At 40.1% G+C, this 17,785-nt stretch overlaps 1 protein-coding gene across 2 annotated transcripts in view; it reads right to left on the reverse strand.

Annotated features, from left to right (window-relative positions):
* Window positions 1-3,648: 3,648 nt before the first annotated feature.
* Window positions 3,649-17,785, reverse strand: part of Prex2 (phosphatidylinositol-3,4,5-trisphosphate dependent Rac exchange factor 2) — a 274,501-nt gene continuing 260,364 nt past the window's right edge. For both annotated transcript variants that reach the window (XM_038347373.2, XM_038347374.2), the window contains 3 exons: window positions 17,124-17,226; window positions 11,943-12,010; window positions 3,649-4,753 (listed from right to left, as the gene is read on the reverse strand). In XM_038347373.2, the coding sequence (XP_038203301.1) occupies window positions 4,708-4,753; window positions 11,943-12,010; window positions 17,124-17,226 (217 nt within the window). In that variant the 3' untranslated portion in view covers window positions 3,649-4,707. The remainder of the gene's footprint in view (window positions 4,754-11,942; window positions 12,011-17,123; window positions 17,227-17,785) is intronic.

The raw sequence follows: 17,785 nt of genomic DNA on the forward strand, positions 1-17,785 counted from the left end.
GCATTCCTCTTTGTAAGTTAATTATCTCTGACAATTTGTCACAGTGATGACCAAAAAAGGAAAAAAAAAAACGAAAGAAAAAGAAAATATGGCTCGCATAAATAGCAAAATAACAAGGCAAACAAGATGCTCCCACCAGGCACACCTCAAACCTGGACAACACTTGTGTCTACAACAGACATCACACTAGCCACCATAAACCCTGTCTCATATTTTATACAAATAAAACTCCCAAATCTAACTTTTATAGTTAATTATCACAAAATAAAAAGTAGTTGATATATGATGTATAAGGACCCGTGCATACACATATCTATCTGTACATCACGTGGCAGACTTAGTATACTTCAGGAATCTACCCCTGTGAGAGAAGAAACTGTCCCAAGTGAAGCAGTCTTCCCACTAGGTTACCATCAAGGGATGCACAGACTGGCTCTCCTTCAGTAGATCTCCTTGCATGCCAGGTAGTGCTTGGCAACATCAGTATGAACAATGTTGACAATGGCAAGTGATTAAAGTAGCCAAGAATTCTGAAAGCAAACATTGGCCACTATGACCAGCATAGAATTGCAACACCTAGGAAAATGGTGGCCATTTGTAAAATTACTGTGCTGGGGCCATTTTTGGTAAAGATGCCTCTTATATGTCTCTTTCTTCTTCAGAGTACAGATTTTCTTGAGACGCTTCCCCTAACACCCCAAATACAGAAAAGTAGAGTATACTTTATTTAACTGATACTTAGGTCACCTTAAACCATTTCAGAATCTTCTGCCCTCACACAGAGGACGAGGTTATTTCTGAACACTGGTTAAGTGTATATATACAAATCCATACTAATGCATATGCGTGGCAATGAGATAGTAGCTGGCTAAGGAAGAACTATAAACTTGCAGGAAAATTCACATAAAAACAAAACTTTAAAAACTAAAGTTTCCCAAAATTCAGAAGCAATTCAATCAAATCCTGACTTGAGTAGTTTGGTTTTGATACCATGAGTGTGAAGAGTCTAGAACTAGTTTATGATTTTTTTAAAGGACAAATGACTTAAAGCAAGGTTATTCCTTTGAAATTTCAATATTATGATTTTATAAATAGACAGTGAGTAAAACAACACCAGCTAAGCTATGTGGAATTGTTTCCTACAGGACTACAGCTGTGTGGACTCATGTGAAAACACGTAACTGTTGGAGAGAGAGAAATGTGTTTGCTTTAATTACATGGAATAATTTACTATCAACCTAAAGCTTCCAAAACAGTAAATATATACGTTGCCTACAAAATCTATGTGCCTATGACAGGGCATTAGCATAAGTTAGCTAATACCTACTCTGGGATGTGTTTCTCATGGATTTTCTTCACTGTTAAAGATAGCATAGGGTCAACTTCATGTCATTCTGAATTGAACTGCTCAAAATTATAATCAATTAAGTCAGAAATAGTGCCATTGCTATGTAACATGCACCGTGGTATCTTTGTCCTTCATAGGCAGTATCTCACACTGCCGTTAAGACTGGCCTCACATTCACTCTGTAGCTCAGGCTGGCCTTGAACATCTGGCAATCCTACGGCATCAGTCTTTTCTGAGTACTGGTATTTCAGGAGTGAGGCACTACTGCCTTAAAAGAGAGCCAACATAACTTAACATGTGGCTTCCCATGTGCGAGGCAAGTGCTCAACCCCATTCCTATCCACAGCCCCATCTTTTTCAAATGAACCTCTGGCTGCAAGTAGAGTGGCCATTGAATACATAGGGGATTGAAAACACTAGAAAAACGTATGCTAAATGGAAAGAAAGCAGTTCGAGTCACCAGATCAGATGCTGGTTTATAGGAAAGCACATCTACTAGAAACTCAGTATTATACAATCTGTCAAGTAAATTTGGAATGGAAATTCTCACTCTCTGTCTGTGTTTCTCTCTAAGTAAGAAATAGATATATTTTTAGTTCTCAAATATCCATAGTATTACAAAATTAAACTTTGTAATGCTAGAAACCAATGAGAGAAACCTATAAAATAGAACACGATTCAGTTCCCATGGTGAGATATGAAATCTCTTGGTTGGCACACAGTATACTGAAGTTGGAAGAACAGTAAGCAGACCTTTTCAGTAGATTGTCAATAAACACTGGTCACAGAGGAGAGTGCAACATTAAAGCAAGTGTGTCCTAATCCCAAGGCCTTCTGATAATCCAGTGTCAAAAGAAGAATACCATATATTATGGTATTGAAAAATTGAAAATTATCATTTACCTATCGAAACTGTTATCAGTTTTGGAATTATAGTCAAGTTTTATATGATGTCCTCCTCCTGGCTTGCAATACATTTGTAGACTCTTCAACTATGAATGGGAAATGCCAAGGAGAGCCTATAGTTTTCATACATTGAGGGATTTTGCATACTCTCACTTGATTTTGCAACATAATTTGTATAATTAAATGACAATATATATCATTAAGCTCCAACTTTACTAAGAAAATAACCGTCAATATTATAATGGCTCTCATTAATAAAGAAAAGCAAAATGACACATAAAGAAGATAGGTTTCCCAGGTAACCTCTGACTCAACCGTGTTCACCATGTGAATCTGTGGATGGTTCTGGATTAGCCTTTGCTTTAACTTAGCTATGGAGAGTGGGTAATAAAACAAGGTCATCTTTCCTCACTGCTACAAGGCTATGTGAAGACGGAATAATAAAATGTGGAATTTAGTACACACTAAATCATGGTGGCTCTAATTCTATTACATTAAAAAATTACGGTGACTGATTGATGTTACTATAAACCACTAGCAAAATTTTAAAGTTAGGAAGTGCTGTGTACAAAGATATTATGTTGAGCTCGAGAAATAACATTGATCACATTGTGTTATATAGAGTGGGTCCTTAATGCAGTAACTTACAAATGTCCCAAGGCTGATAATATACTCCACGAGCTATAACCACGCTTCCTAGCCCCTTTGAGCCCTGTGGAGGCTTCCTTCTGGGATGATGAATAAAGAACAGTAAAGTGATGGAAAGAGTCTGTGAGTCAATCAGTTCCCACTCTTCAGACCTTCAGCAGAGGACAGTCTGAATTACCAGAGCATCGGCGCTGTGTGCTGATGGCAGCAAGCATGTGGGTTGCCTGAAAGTTATGGATGTATGTCATATAAATATGCAAATGTAGGTCCTATCTTTATTAAATTCAAAATACTATGGCCTTTCTTTAGCAGCTGATGTCAGTTTCCCTATTGTTAGTCACACACGGTTTATTAAAAAAAATCAGGTGCTCTGTTCATTCATTTTCACCTTAACTAGTAGAACACATATATTCCATGCCTTTGGAATATATTTTAATTAAATATATCACTGGCAATAAAGACAGCTTTTAATGAGAGTCTAAAAGTCATTACAAAGTTTATAAAGTAAAACTGAATAACAGTTTGCCAAAACTGTAGTTAAGTAAGGATTTCATATGTTTAGCCTACATCCATTCATGGTCCTGTGCTGCATGTGGCCTTGGGTCAGTGATGGACAGCCCATAGGAGATGGTTCCATAGGCCATACTGTCTTCTCAGCCTGTGTAGGGTATCCCATGTCATTTGTACAGTGAGAATATCACCTAAGGGTACAATTTATCCTTGTCATTAAGCAAAACACAACTCTATCATAATCACAGTGAGAATATTTTAATTATTTTTAAAATTATATATTTAAAACCAATATTAATCTACTCATGGTGATAAAAACAATATTAGTATAGTGACACAGAATGTTTATTGCATATACTTTAGAATGAATACAGTCTATACCTAAGTTGCATAAATTATCAAGGTTCTTTGTTAAAGGCCCTTCAAAGTACAACAAATAAATCATTTTCACATCTTATTCATACAACTTTATAGAAAAATACTCCTGATGGTATATTATTTAAGTGTCTGGCATCTCACAGGAAGACTTCAAAAATTAAACTTATCTTAGTTCAAGGTTGAGCTTCCAAATACATTTTTTTCTTCCTCACTCATTCCTCTCCCTTCCCCAATCCTGGCAACTCCCTGCCCACAGCCATCAGTGGAGTCAGCTAGTGTTCAGGGCTCACCGCAGATATCGACAGAAGCACCTGCCTGTTGGAATGTTTACACAGAGAGACAGCAGACTTGACAACAGGGAAGAAGTCAAGAAAACTTCACCTTTCTTGACTACCAAGAAGCGGGGGTGTGTAATTTCCTACCTCCCACACATGCACTTCTGTGTGGTACAGGCGGGAGACAGAATCCTGTGTCTCCCAATTGACACTGTCCATAACATTTCTGTATGCTGGCTTCCAGAGTGTGGCCATCATTTTTAGTGGCAGACTTCTTCAGGAAGAAATGTTAAGTATTACATGTGCCCAGTATGGAAGTTAAAAACAAATACAATATAATTAATGAATGAGAAAGGGACCAAAACAGTTCATCTTTTACCACTGTATATTTTACCTCTAAGTTCCAGCAGTGAATTTTGCCCTCACATAAATCTGTAATGTCAGTATACAGAGTGTGAGACTGGATTGTCTGAATGAACTGCTAGTTCCAACATAAATATCCAAAGCGAACCAAATATCAGTTATTTACACCAGGGGGATGAGGGGTGGTTATATCTTAAATATGAATCTCTTTCTCTTCAGTGGAGAAAATTGACTTGGTCAGCATTTGGAAGCTTCTGCCTGCTTGGCTCCTAGGAACGCTTATTCTTCTCCAGCTGGGGGTGGTGGCTCACACAACTTGTACAGCCTAGAAAAGACACAGGACAGGATGACAATCAATTAGAATACCATCCTCACCAGAGTGTTTCTACTGGAAGAACAAATACATTAAATAATTAATTGGCTCCATCAGCCATCACCACATTGACTGTTTCTCAGAAAATATATGAATCAGCTTGATCCAAAAATCTGGACCTCTGATATAGAAAATACTTCCCTTGAAGTATTTCATGAGCATGTTCAAAAGGCTGCTCATGAACCAACACTTTGCTTTTACCTCCAAATATAAAATTATTTCATTGCTACTTCATAACTATAGTTTTGCTACTGCTATGTATTGTAATGTAAATACCTGATATGCAGGATATCTGACATGACCTCCAAAAAGGTCGTGACTCACAGGTTGAGAACCACCGGTTTAGAACATGCTGCTCTGCTCCATGCTGTCTGTTTTCTTTGCTGATATTAAAATCTATCCCTTGAATGCCAGTCAGCAGTGTCATTATGATAGTTAGTACCTTGTCCACCACAGATATCTTGCAGTTATGTGGTCTCTATCTCTTGGGGACCTACAGATTTTCCTACACCTACTATAAATTTCCCTCATTTCCCACTATCCCTCTGGACTGTGGATGGGCTGATGTGACAGAAGCTGAAACCTGAATTTCACGACACAGTTAGTTACCTGGCCTTTTCTGAGGTTCCACGACTGGCTATAACCAGCCACCAGTCACAAGTCAGTGGGAGCTCCAAGTTAAAATAATTCATGTTACTTGTAGAGAGGTTGGGGTATGCTCCTTCACAGCTAGCCCTGCTTGTTTGAGACCACAACGGAGTAACAGACAGTTCAGGAGAACTCATTAGTTTTGCACAAGTTGGCCAGAGTGGCCAAAAGCTAACTGGAGAAACAAAACAAAGGGAACAAAATGCTGCCAGATATTGTTGTGACCTCAAGGCCACATGTATTACTAACCATACAACTAGAGTAGTGGCTCTCAATCTACCTATTACTTCAGCCCTTTAATATATTTCCTCAACTACAAAATGATATATCGCTACTTATAACTATAATTATTAAATTATTATATTTATTATATTACTATATTTATGACTGTAACTACAATTTTGCTACTGTTATGAATTGCAATATAAATATCTGGTATGCAGGATATCTGAGGTGTGACCCCCAAAGGGGCTATGACCTACCATTGAGAACCACTGATCTAGAGGCTGAGCTAAAGTGCTTGTTCTCCCTAAGAAGAATTAGGACTACACTGTCCTGCTTTTTATATTAGGCTAGTATTTCCAATGCAGAACTCAGTTTAAATACATCTCGTGTGTGTGTGTGTGTGTGTGTGTGTGTGTGTGTGTGTGTATGTGTGTATGTGTGTGTTGTCAGGGGTGTTGTGTATGGCTGCTAAGGATGGAATCCAGGGCTTTTATAGTTGCTAAGCATGTGCTCTACTGCTGTGGGAAAATTGTCTGTATTCTGTCAATCATGTTTTAAATAAACGCTGATTGGCCAGGCAGGAAGTATAGGTGGGTCAACCAGACAGGAAGTAGAGGCAGGGCGATGAGAACAGGAGAATTCTGGGAAGAAGGAAGCCCATTCCTCCGGAGTCCTGCCCAGATCACCGAAGAAGCAGGATGTTACCTGCCCCACTGAAAGAGGTACCAAGCCATGTGGCTAACATAGATAAGAATAATGGGTTAATATAAGTTACAAGAGTTAATAAGAAGCCTGAGCTAATGGGCCAACAGTTTATAATCTTATGGAGACCTCTGTGTGATTTTCTTTGGGACTAAAATGGCTGGGTGACTGGACGGGACAGAAACCCCAACAAACATGTTACACTCTACCACTAAGCTATATTCCCAGTCTCAACTCCCCAATCTTCCAGACTTTGAAGTTATTCAAACAGGGGTCACTAAAGAAACATTTATTCCTTTTTGCACTGTAGATCGAACAGAACTTAAAAGCATTGTTAGTCACTTCAGCAAACTATAAATTTCCTCTCCCTGTGACATATAAAACATGCTAATTCTAAACCAGGGGAGAGAAATGAGAAAGATTTAATAGCAAATTGCAAGTCTGGTTAATAAAATAAACTTTATCAGTCTGGGAGCCAGAAGTTACTGTCTTTGGAGGTTTGCACAAAGCACTTCATGCCTAAAAGGTGGCTTATAGGTTGTCTCCACAGAGGAGAAAGCTAAAAAGCTTGTTTTGTCTTCCCAGAGAAAAGAACTCATTAAATTGAACTGATGTAGTTTGAAGATTCTTCCGCAGCTGGTGTACAAGATGCTGCTTCAAACTGCCTCCTGGGACTGGGGAAACAGAACAATCAGAAGGTTCTTTTCTTTCTCTATTTCTACCCTTCCTTTTTCCATAGTGGCAAAGTACAGAGGCCTGAGAGCAGGAAGAACAGGGATGGGAGGGCTGGTGGAGAATGTCCTACCTATCACCTCCTATTACCTCGCTCCACATGGTTGTGCCCAATACAACCAATTCTAGCAGAGAGATGAGTCTTTGAAACGTCTGCCTTGCAAATGGGAGCAAAGGCTATTCCCTGAAGTCACCAAATGCAATAACAGCTCTGTCTACTGCAGAGCTGGGAAGCTTCAGTTGCTGGGAGGCTTCCTGGAAGTGACTCAGGGTTATCTGAGTTCAGACACACTTGTAATGGAAACTGTACAGCTTGGGGAGTGTAGCCCAGGCAGAAGAATTTGGGAGGTGAAATGTAATAGGTAAGGAGTTGAACTCTAATGCTGCACTGTGGCTTCTGCTTAGGGCAGCTAAATATTGGGACAGTGTGGGGGCTTTTGCTGGCCGTACATGCGAAGCTATTATCCTACACATGGTCACTAGAGGCTCCGCATGAATGAGGGCTGTCCTGGATCCACTTGTTATTTTTCCTTGTTGGGCTTATATTGCTGCATCAAGCAGCATCCCCAAACTTCATTGTCTACACCATACACTTTACTGTAGTAATGAGCTGCGGGCAGGCCTGCTTTTCATCCTGCCCAGATCCCACATGGCTAGCTTTACACCTGAAATAACAACACACAAATTGTATTCTCTTAAACACTGCCTGGCCCATTAGTTTCAGACTCTTACTGGCTAACTCTCATATCTTGCTTTAACCCATATTTAGTAATCTGTGTAGTACCATGAGGTGGTGGCTTACCGGGAAGGATCTTATCCTGTGTCCATCTCAGAGAGGAGAGCCAGGGCAACTTACTAACTTCCCTTCTTCCCAGCATTCTGTTCTGTCTACTCCACCTATCTAAATCCTGCCCTAACAAAAAGCCAAGGCAGTTTCTTTATTAACCAATGAGAGTCCTTTATCACTTTACCTTCCTATATGTTCTAATGGGGACTACAGGACCTCTTCCATAGTTAAAATAAACTGTGTGTCAGCAATTCTCCCATGGGACAGATGAGAAATTGGAATTTCAGAGAAAAACACACACACACTCACATGCACACACATAGACAGACACACACGTGCCTGTGTGTGCGCACACACACACACACTTTACTACAGAAGAAGGTTCTGTGGAGAACAAGAGATGGGACCTGGGACTTGCTTTACCCTCTTTCTTTCAAATATTGATATGTGCTGCCCCTAAATTACACAAAACAAGTCAAACTCTCATGGCACAATGGTTTCAGGTTTACAATATAACAGAAAAGAGACCAGTGTGCCTCATGGTTCTCTGACATAGGTTCTTGGTGAAAATTTGGTTACTACCACACGAACATAAGGCACAAAGGAAAGCCAGAGCTAGGGAGGACTTCCTCCAAGCCCACCTCATATCAGTAGTGCCTAACACACATACACAAACACACACGCACAAATGCATACAAGTATGCCCATGTACATATGTATGCACATGCACACACATAGGCATGTACACACACAAGCACATGCGTGCACACATGCAATCATGTATGTATGGCTTTGCCTATGTCCCTATGTCCTGCTAGGCTGAAGCTCCTTGAACACACTTACATGTGTGTTGACATCTTACTATCAAAGGCCATTCCTGATATATCTCAGACACATAGTGCTGAAGCAGAGGAGCAACAATGTTCAGGAAAGCTACGTACCAGGACCTACAACCAATCTATCTGAAACAATTAAACTTCAGTACTCGGTGGTGCGACATACTGATTCAGTGAATCAGGATGTCCATTCTTCCTATGTGGTGACCGTGGCCGCTTCCTCCTTTGTGAATTCCAGAACTCCCGCCCTGTTTATCTTTGCAGACTGCTCATCCTCCATCCTGTTCCTCTGCTGCTCTTAACACTCAGTTGTCACCCGTGGTATTCGTAACCTTCCCTACCACCAGGTAGTAACACTCAGGTCTTCACTGACCTGGGACACACAGGACAATGGTAGGTCTGCCTTAACCACAGACCTGTAGATTGAGCAGCCCACAAAAGCATCTGTACATGGCCGGATACTAATTCTCCATCTCAGTGCGACCCAGCTGGGGTCATGATCTTTGTCCAGTGCATGTTCTTTCCCTCTGCATTTACTGTGCCATGGCAGAGACTATTAACTGCTTTTATCCAGAGAGGATGTCTCATGGTCATTCTAGAATGTTCCTTCTCATTAATTCCTCTCCAGTTTTCATCCAAAAGCTATCAATTATGCCTCCAAGTGTCTGTCTTTTCATCTTGGTTCTTCCTGCTATCCTTTCAAACATGTCTCCGGTCCTAGTTGTTCTCCAATGGACCATCCCAGTGTAACCTGAGAAGGCCCTAAGATTCCACTTTTCCACATGTGAAGGTGAGGAATGCCACTGTGTTTTTTTTTTTTTTCAAGTTCAAATGAAAAATTTTCCTTATTCCTGTAAGTATCTCCCTGTCTGGCTTTGCCTACGTTTCCAGCCACACACTTTATCATCCTTAATCATACACCCATTAGCCACAGAGGTTGAGGAATCTTCTCATCTTGCTTTAACCAAAAGGCCTGCCCTTCCCAAATACATAACTGAAAATCCAGATGTCAGTATATGTTTTTTGAGTGAAAATAATAATAATAATAATAAAGTAATAATAATAATAATATAGAAAGAAAGTGGATGTTCGGGATACAATGATGGAAGTCAGTTGGGAGATTTGAGCCAAATAAAATCTCAGGCAGAGATTGCTCACTAGACCTCTAAGAATGAACTTTCTAGAAATATTTTGCCAGCTTTGCCAGTGGGTAGTTTGGCCTGAGAACTAAGTGTGTCCTCCAGCTAACTGTCTTTGAGGAAAGTGCTGGTTCCTGTCAGGAGGGATCTGAGGCCTCAGTGAGACTCTGTATTCGCACTGTGGCTTGGGTGCCCCCTCCCCTCCCCTTCCCTTCCTTTCCTTTCTCTCCCCTCTTTCCCTGGGGCCTATCGAGAGGAAAGAATAGAAAAGGGTTCCCCTTATTCTCTTAACCATTCCCCTCCCTTTCATCCTCTCCCCTCCTCTCCTCTCCTTTCACCACTCTTTTCCTCTTCTGTCTTCTCTTCTCTCTCTGTTCCTCCCCTCTCCCTTCCCCTTTTCTGGTCTCTTCCTTACTGAGAATCCAATCCTGGCTATTGTGCATCCAGGCAAATGCTAGAGCTCAACCACTGAGTTTATGTCCCCAATCACACAATTTCATTTCTTAGTGGAAGATCTTTCAGGACCATAGTCACTATTGTATGGGCACTATATTACTGGGGCAACAGTTAACACACACCGTCTTTCCACTAATAAAAATCTGCAGAATGAGGGTTGTGGAACCAGTAACATAAACTTTGAAACGCGATTTTTTATTTTTCTCTTAAGGCTGTTATTCCCTTGTACAACGTGTCGATTTTATAGCTGGATCATTTTATTATGTTTCATCTCAAGTGTTTTAAAGATAATCCAATAGAAAAAAGGCTTGAGTTCATCAGTTTGTTTTCTTGTGCTCAGCTGGGGTATTGGTTTATTGATCAGGGCGCTGAAGCCTTATCCCAACCCCACTGTTTATTATTGTTTAAGGCTCTAGCTGAAAATACCTTGCAAAGCTATTACCTTGTTTTCTTATTGGAATTTTAACACTGCAGTGGGTCTATTACACAAGTATGCCATGTCTGCTCATGGTCCTAGAGAGATGTTCATGTGAAATGATTCTTTAGCAATAGAAAACCTTAAGACTCTCATCAAATCAGCTCTGAAGGATAACATTGATGGGACTGGAGGATCACGTAGAGCTGGCAATCAGCACTAAAATAAATGCAGCTAGAACATGACAACCCCACCAGTTTTGGGGGTGAAATATGTTTACCCTTTTGAAAGCATTCTCACTGCCCAAGTAGTTTTCCAAAATAGGGTATAATTTCATAAATGGCTGGAATTGCCATTCTGTCTCCGATAAGGTGTTCTGAACACCAACAAAGAACATTTCACCCAAGTCAGGCTTGGAAATGTCTACTTTTTTTAAGATGCAAACATGTAATAATGTTCAAATTTGCAGGAGTAATTATTTAACATTGCTCCACTTCAAAATAGATGACTGCTTACCCCAAGCATGGGAGATCAAATGGAAAGGATTTCTCTATGTTCATCCACTTTAAAGGTAAGTCAGAGTCCTTTCATATGATAACTGGCGAATCAACAAAAAGCTCATTGATTCATTCATTCCATCACATGACCTTGAAATACATTTAGATATTCGATGTTTTATGTAGTCACTGATCAAATGAAAGAATATTCTCTGTCTTCTGAGAGCTCAGATTTGAGTTGGGCAGACAACCTCTAATAATTATGGTAACATAACAGAAAAGGAGCATTACAATGTGATACCCAGGACACCAGGAAGCCTGACAGAAAGAGGAACTCAGGCAAAACTCAAAGCAGGAAGGACATGGGCTTTGTGAGTTAAAGATGTTTCAAATCATGGCAGGGGGAAGGGCATGTCAATCACAGAGGGGGCAATGGAAGGGGCATACTGGCATTTGGCACATATGAATTACATTGTGAGTTGTATTTGCTTAGACTCTTTTTGAATTTGTGTTCAAAATAAAAAAAAAAGTCTGTTTATGTCTGAGAAAATTCATTGTCCCTTTGTCAACCTTTGCCACGGGATTCACCCATTGAACTCATTACAACTGGTGTCAGTATGACACTGAGCATGAGCTAAGTGTCATGATTGACACTGCCAGAGGCCAGCAGCCCTCAGGTAAGGGGTAGACGGGGTTACACTTACCTTGGAGCTGATTGAGGAGTCCGGTCTCTAACCCCCAAGTTCTTTGCTGTGTTCTGAACTCTTGCACCCTGAAAGTCGGGGAAATACTTTCAGCTCAATAATATTCTGAGTTAATTCAAATAAACCTGAGTTGAGGTATTATTACAACACTGTTTAACATGAAGGGACACTATAAATTAATACAACAAAAACCACTATATGGATGCTTTCGAAATTTCAAAAGCATTCTCTATGTATGCTTCTATGAGTTCAAATATATGGTTCTAAATACTTATTATTCATCCTATAGACTTATGTTTATTCAAAAGTGAGTTTAACCGATTTCCATTTATTCCCGCACCTTATGTCTTTGTCTTCAGAAGCAATTAATCACTTAAGACATTGAAAACAGAACAAAACCATGCTATACACACATGCTAGCACAGGACACATGCCTGCATCTCTCAGATGGACAGTTATTTTAAGTGTAATAATGTTTTACAAGAAAACATCTTCTAAATAGTTCTAAAGAATTTCTACACAAATCATATGAATGTGGATTTATGACATCTAAGAGTTTGACTCAAAGTTGGTGGTATAAATACAATCTTCTTCAGAAATAAAAGGGACCGTGTAACCTGTCTGTTTCATGAATGAAGTTTCAACCACTATTTGGTTCCTAATGGAAGCTAGTTACATTGATTCAACTATGACTGTTTGCTGCTGGGAACAGGAAAGGAGAGCAGATAAACCAAAACAAAACCCTGAAATGCTCCAAGTGCCTACTGCTCACTCAATACTACCCTAAATAAAGTTAAGAAGAAAGGAAGAGAAACCCAAAGGATAGACTCTCCCAAAATAAAAATAAGAAATGAAATCAAATCTGGAAAGATAAACAGTAAAGGGGACATTCAAGAAGGAATTAAAAAACAGAAATGTGTCCTCTTTCTTTTGAAGACATTGAATACTTAAGAGAATATCTGCAAGAACCCAATAGATTTCTATACACTTTGCCAAGTGTTCCTTCTTATTAAAATTTCCATTACCCATGGTTTATCAACACCAGGAGTCAGTACAAGCATGATGTTATTAATTATGGTACACTGTTTTCAAATCCCACCACTTGCTCCAGGAAGGCTCCTTTTCCTAGTCCAGGATCCTCCAGTGCAGAATCTCATGTTGCATTTTGTGAACATGCCTCATGCTCCTCTGATAACTACTCAGAACATATCTCTGATGACCTTCATACTTTAGATGGGTACTAGACATTATTATGTATTATCTGTTTTAGGGTTTCTATTGCTGTAAGAAACACTATGACCACAGCAACTCTTTAATTGAGGTGGTGGCTATTTTTAAATTTTTTTTCTCAGATTGCTCAGGTTATGAGTACTGACAGTTATGAGTTCTTGTGCACCTTGAAATACCTTCATTATGTGTCAATGCCTGCTTTTGCCCCGTACCTAAAGGACAGTCTTCTCATCTTAGCAAATACGTTACCATTTGTTCTTGGACACTACCACTTCCTTCCTTCCTCCCAACCTCCTCCCCTCCTTCCCAACCTCCCTTCTTCATTCCTTCCTCCCCCCCTCCCTCCCTTCCTTCCTTTCTTCCTTCCAATCCTGTTTAGAAGACAAGATCTGGATACTGTGTGTGCTTGTTACTGTTGGCAAAAAGCTGCGTTGAGAGCTTTTTAGTAGACAGGGTAGTTTACTAACAAACAAGCTCACACATGTCCCTATCTCTACATCTATGCCCAATATATGTGTGCAATACTGTGTATATGTAAGTGTGCATGTGAATTGTGTTGGATATATCTATTAGGTCATACTAGCAACCACTAAAATGCCACAGAGTTTATTAGCAGTTCCGGCCTTTTCTTTTTTCCTTATTTGTACCTTCTTTCCCTGACAGTGCCAAACTATCTTTTCTTGTTTATTTTACCATTGCTAGTTGCTTCAATTCTGATATGCACAAAAATTAGTTTTAGAATGTCTAGGTCATACCTTCATCAAAAATAAGTTTAATAACTGGAGAAAACACTATTCATGTATGATTCTTGTGTAATTTTATTAAGTAATTAAGAAAACGCTTTTCAAATAACTGGTATAACTGGAAACAACTCTTGGCATATTTCTGTGGTATTCATCTCTATAATTCTCCATGCATTTGAATTGTCAGTTATTTGTATTTTTACACCATTGTTCATGTTGCACCTGTCTGCCCAGACAGCCTCCCTGGCCCTTTGTCTGTCTACATTGTTGATTGTTCTTAAGATTTCAAAGACACCGCATGGTTATTTATTAATAACTCCTTGGTCATTTGACATCTCAGGTGTGGTTTTAAACAAGTTATATATATATATATATATATATATATATATATATATATATATATATATATATATATACTGGTTCTTTAATCCTCACAAACATACTATCAAGAAAGTGCTTTTACTACCTCTGACTGAAACACAAGGACACTAAGGAATTGAGAAGCAAAAACCCTGCCCTGAATGAATCTAGTTAATCAGTACCAGTGCTGGATTCATGTAGCACCGCCAAGCTCATGAGAGCCTGCTCCTAGTTACCAGTGTGGCCTCTGACAATGCACTTGCCCATTTACCCTGGATAGAAGTAACTCAGTGAACTAACTTCATTTAAGCATTCGCTACACACAAGGTACAGGCTCAGGTCCCAGCCACCAAGAGGTTCACAGTCTGCTGGCATGTTCCCTGTCCCATGTCTAGAGTCTGGGCTCACAGTCTGCTGGCATGCTCCCTGTCCTGTGTCCAGAGGCTGGGCTCACAGTCTGCAGGCATGCTCCCTGTCCTGGGTCCAAAGGCTGGGCTCACAGTCTGAAGGCATGCTCCCTGTCCCGTGTCCAGAGACTGGGCTCACAGTGTGCTGGCATGCTCCCTATCCTGTGCCCGGAGGCTGTGCTCACAGTGTGCCCGCATGCTCCCTGTCCTGCCTGGCCTGGGTCCACAGGCTGTTCTGCTCTAGTGGACTTCTTTGCCAGTGTTTATGTGACGTATTGTGCCTCCAGGTGTTTGCCATGTGGCAAGACCAGGACCTCTTCATCCTCGTGGTTTTATTCTCAGTGAAGAGTGTTTGCTGTTGTGACCCCGAAGGTGAGAACACTGCATACTTTAGATTCCAAGTATTTATTAGAATTCTAAAGAAGAAATTTTTATGCAGGTTTCTATTAAAGAACTAACAAAATTCATAACTTATACCATGGAAAGTTTTTTTTGAAAAATTTCTGGTGCTAAAGTCAGTTTCTACTTTAATCTTCCTCTTTGGCAGCCAGCCATCTGGCTGTGTCAAAGTACTGTTCAACCTGTTACAATCACTCCAGAAACCTGTAAGGGTCATACACTACCCTTCCTTCTCATTCATATTCAAGCAGTGAGTTCAAACAACTCCTCTATGAAAAGTACATATACAGTTTGTCCCTAAAAGCAATAATATATGTGTATATACATTATATACATATAGGATATATATGTGTAAATATATATATCCATCCCATCAATAGCTTATTTTTCCTAAATGAAAGGACAGTCTTAATTTATTCATTATATTTTTTATTGTACAACTTCAATGCATAGCAAATAAAGTATTAAAGAATAATATATAATAATTCAAATTTAATATTGTAAGTCCAGTGTGGTGGCTCATGACTATAATTCTAGCACTTTGGGAAACTGAGGCAGTAAGTCTGCTAACAAGTTAGGCTAGCTCGCCTTCAGAATAAAACTCTGTTTCAAAAACCCAATAAACAACCACCACAAAAAGATTCAGTAGCAAAATAGTTCTAATACTTCAAAACTTAATAAAGATGAAAAATGTTTAAGCACCGTGCCTTCCAGGGTCAAGTTTAAATGGCTAAGCTTTCCCATCCAAAGGGAGAAAGAGGAAAATCCACTCCAGGTTACTGAACAGACTTGTACTGTAGCCTCTTAGAGACCATGTGGGAGGAGTGGGCACCAGGCACCTATCTCTCACCACCTGCCAATGCCCAGTGCCTGAAGAAAGATGCTCGCTTACAGGAACGCGGCAAGCTGACATCAGGCTACCAGTCTGATTCCCAAAAAGAGGGCCTGAGGCTCTGCAATCTTTCACAGGGAGAGAAAAACAGGTCTTCACTTCTCTCTGCCCTGTATAATACACTGTGTCTTCCAGCTCTCTCTGCCCTGTGGATTATACAGCTGGGAGCTAAGGGACCAGCCTCAAAGGAAGAAAGCTACCTATTCTCCACCCAGTTATAAAATGAGAGCGAGAATGAAAGAGTGATAAAATAATCTGCCTGACTTCCCAATCTTTCTGATTCTATTTTACACACCCAATATCAATACTAGAGATGCATACCATGCTTGTAAGGAACTTGGTAGCAGTGAAGTCGGACACGTGTATATTAACTTCTCTTTATCTCTGGTTTCTCTCCACTATTGTTCTAATGATTGAAGCCATTACAGAGGTTTCTCTATGTTCAATTTAATTTTATTGATTTAGGATAGTACAGAGGTTTATGGTTACTCAGACTCACAGGTAGGAATGCATGTGGAACCAACTCAGAATAAACTCTTTAGTGGAATGTTTGCTAGAGGTTTATTCTAGTTCCTTCTCCTTGTAAGTCATAACTGTGAGATAGTGTTTCCAAAGCTCCCCATGTATGTACAGCCTCTGGTGATGGGAAGACAGTTGATAGGTTCATATTCAGCACAAATGGAACCTCTGAGGTGAGGACTTTATCCTTAAGAAGATGGACACATCCTCTCATGGAATGGAAGGCTTGGGGAGATCACAGAAACTAGCAGGGCCCTCAGTTCCTCCTCTTCTTTGGCCCCTCCTGAACTGCTCCCCAGGCTTATTAAATTGCCCTCAATTTATAGAAGTGCTACATATTCTTTATTTTGATACTGCTAAAAGCCCAGTCCCCTCTAGTTTTGTGTGACCATTTCCCTTTTTACTACTAGGTGACCCAGCACCAAAATCCTCTTTGAAAGTGTCCACGCTTGGACTAGGTGTCTGTACTATTTTCTCATTGGTCATTCTTCCCAGTCATGGCTTACTCAGAGTCAAGTGCCTAGAAAAGTGTTTGTCACACACAGAAACCCATAAGACACTTGATGAAGGAACAAAGGCAAACCAGGTCCTGGCAAACAACTCCCTAAGACAGGCAGGAGGGGGGACTTACCTGCTTCCTCATCACGTCAGTAGCCTGCATAATATATCGAGGGGGCAGCCCGTGGCTTCTGGCTAGAGTGATGGCCTGCTCCAGCGTCACACTCAGGGTGCACCTGTGGGCCAAGGCAATGGAAGTCATAGTCAGACCCACTGAGCCATTCCTAGAAAAACTGGAGCTACCGATGTCATCAGAAACCAGCCAAATGCAAAGTTACTCAGAATCCAATACTGACTCCTCTACACGGAATTGCTGTTTAAAAGGAGGCCAAAGAGGCACAAATATTTCTGGGGATATAGGTTAAAGAATTTAACTCTAAAATAAACCTTCTGTAAACTATGTATAAAAGAGAACTTTACCACAGAACATTGAATAACTATGTTTATAGTAAAAATTTAATTATATTATTAATAATACATATCATTTAGAAGAAATAGTGTTGAATTTATCCTCTTCTAAATATTGGCAGTTAATAGATTTTGGTTTGGGGTTTTAGAAACACAGTCTTATGACTTAGCACAGAGTGACTCCAAACTCATGATCACCTCTTTCTTCAGCCTCTGCAGGGATGGGATTAACTGGGAAGGAACGTTTCAAGATCTGTCCAGGACTTTCCCCTACTAACAACCCTAAGAAACACCAAGTAACAATGTAGGTGCTCATGCATGACGAAA

This window comes from Arvicola amphibius, chromosome 11, assembly GCF_903992535.2.
Source record: "Arvicola amphibius chromosome 11, mArvAmp1.2, whole genome shotgun sequence".
NCBI lineage: Eukaryota > Metazoa > Chordata > Mammalia > Rodentia > Cricetidae > Arvicola > Arvicola amphibius.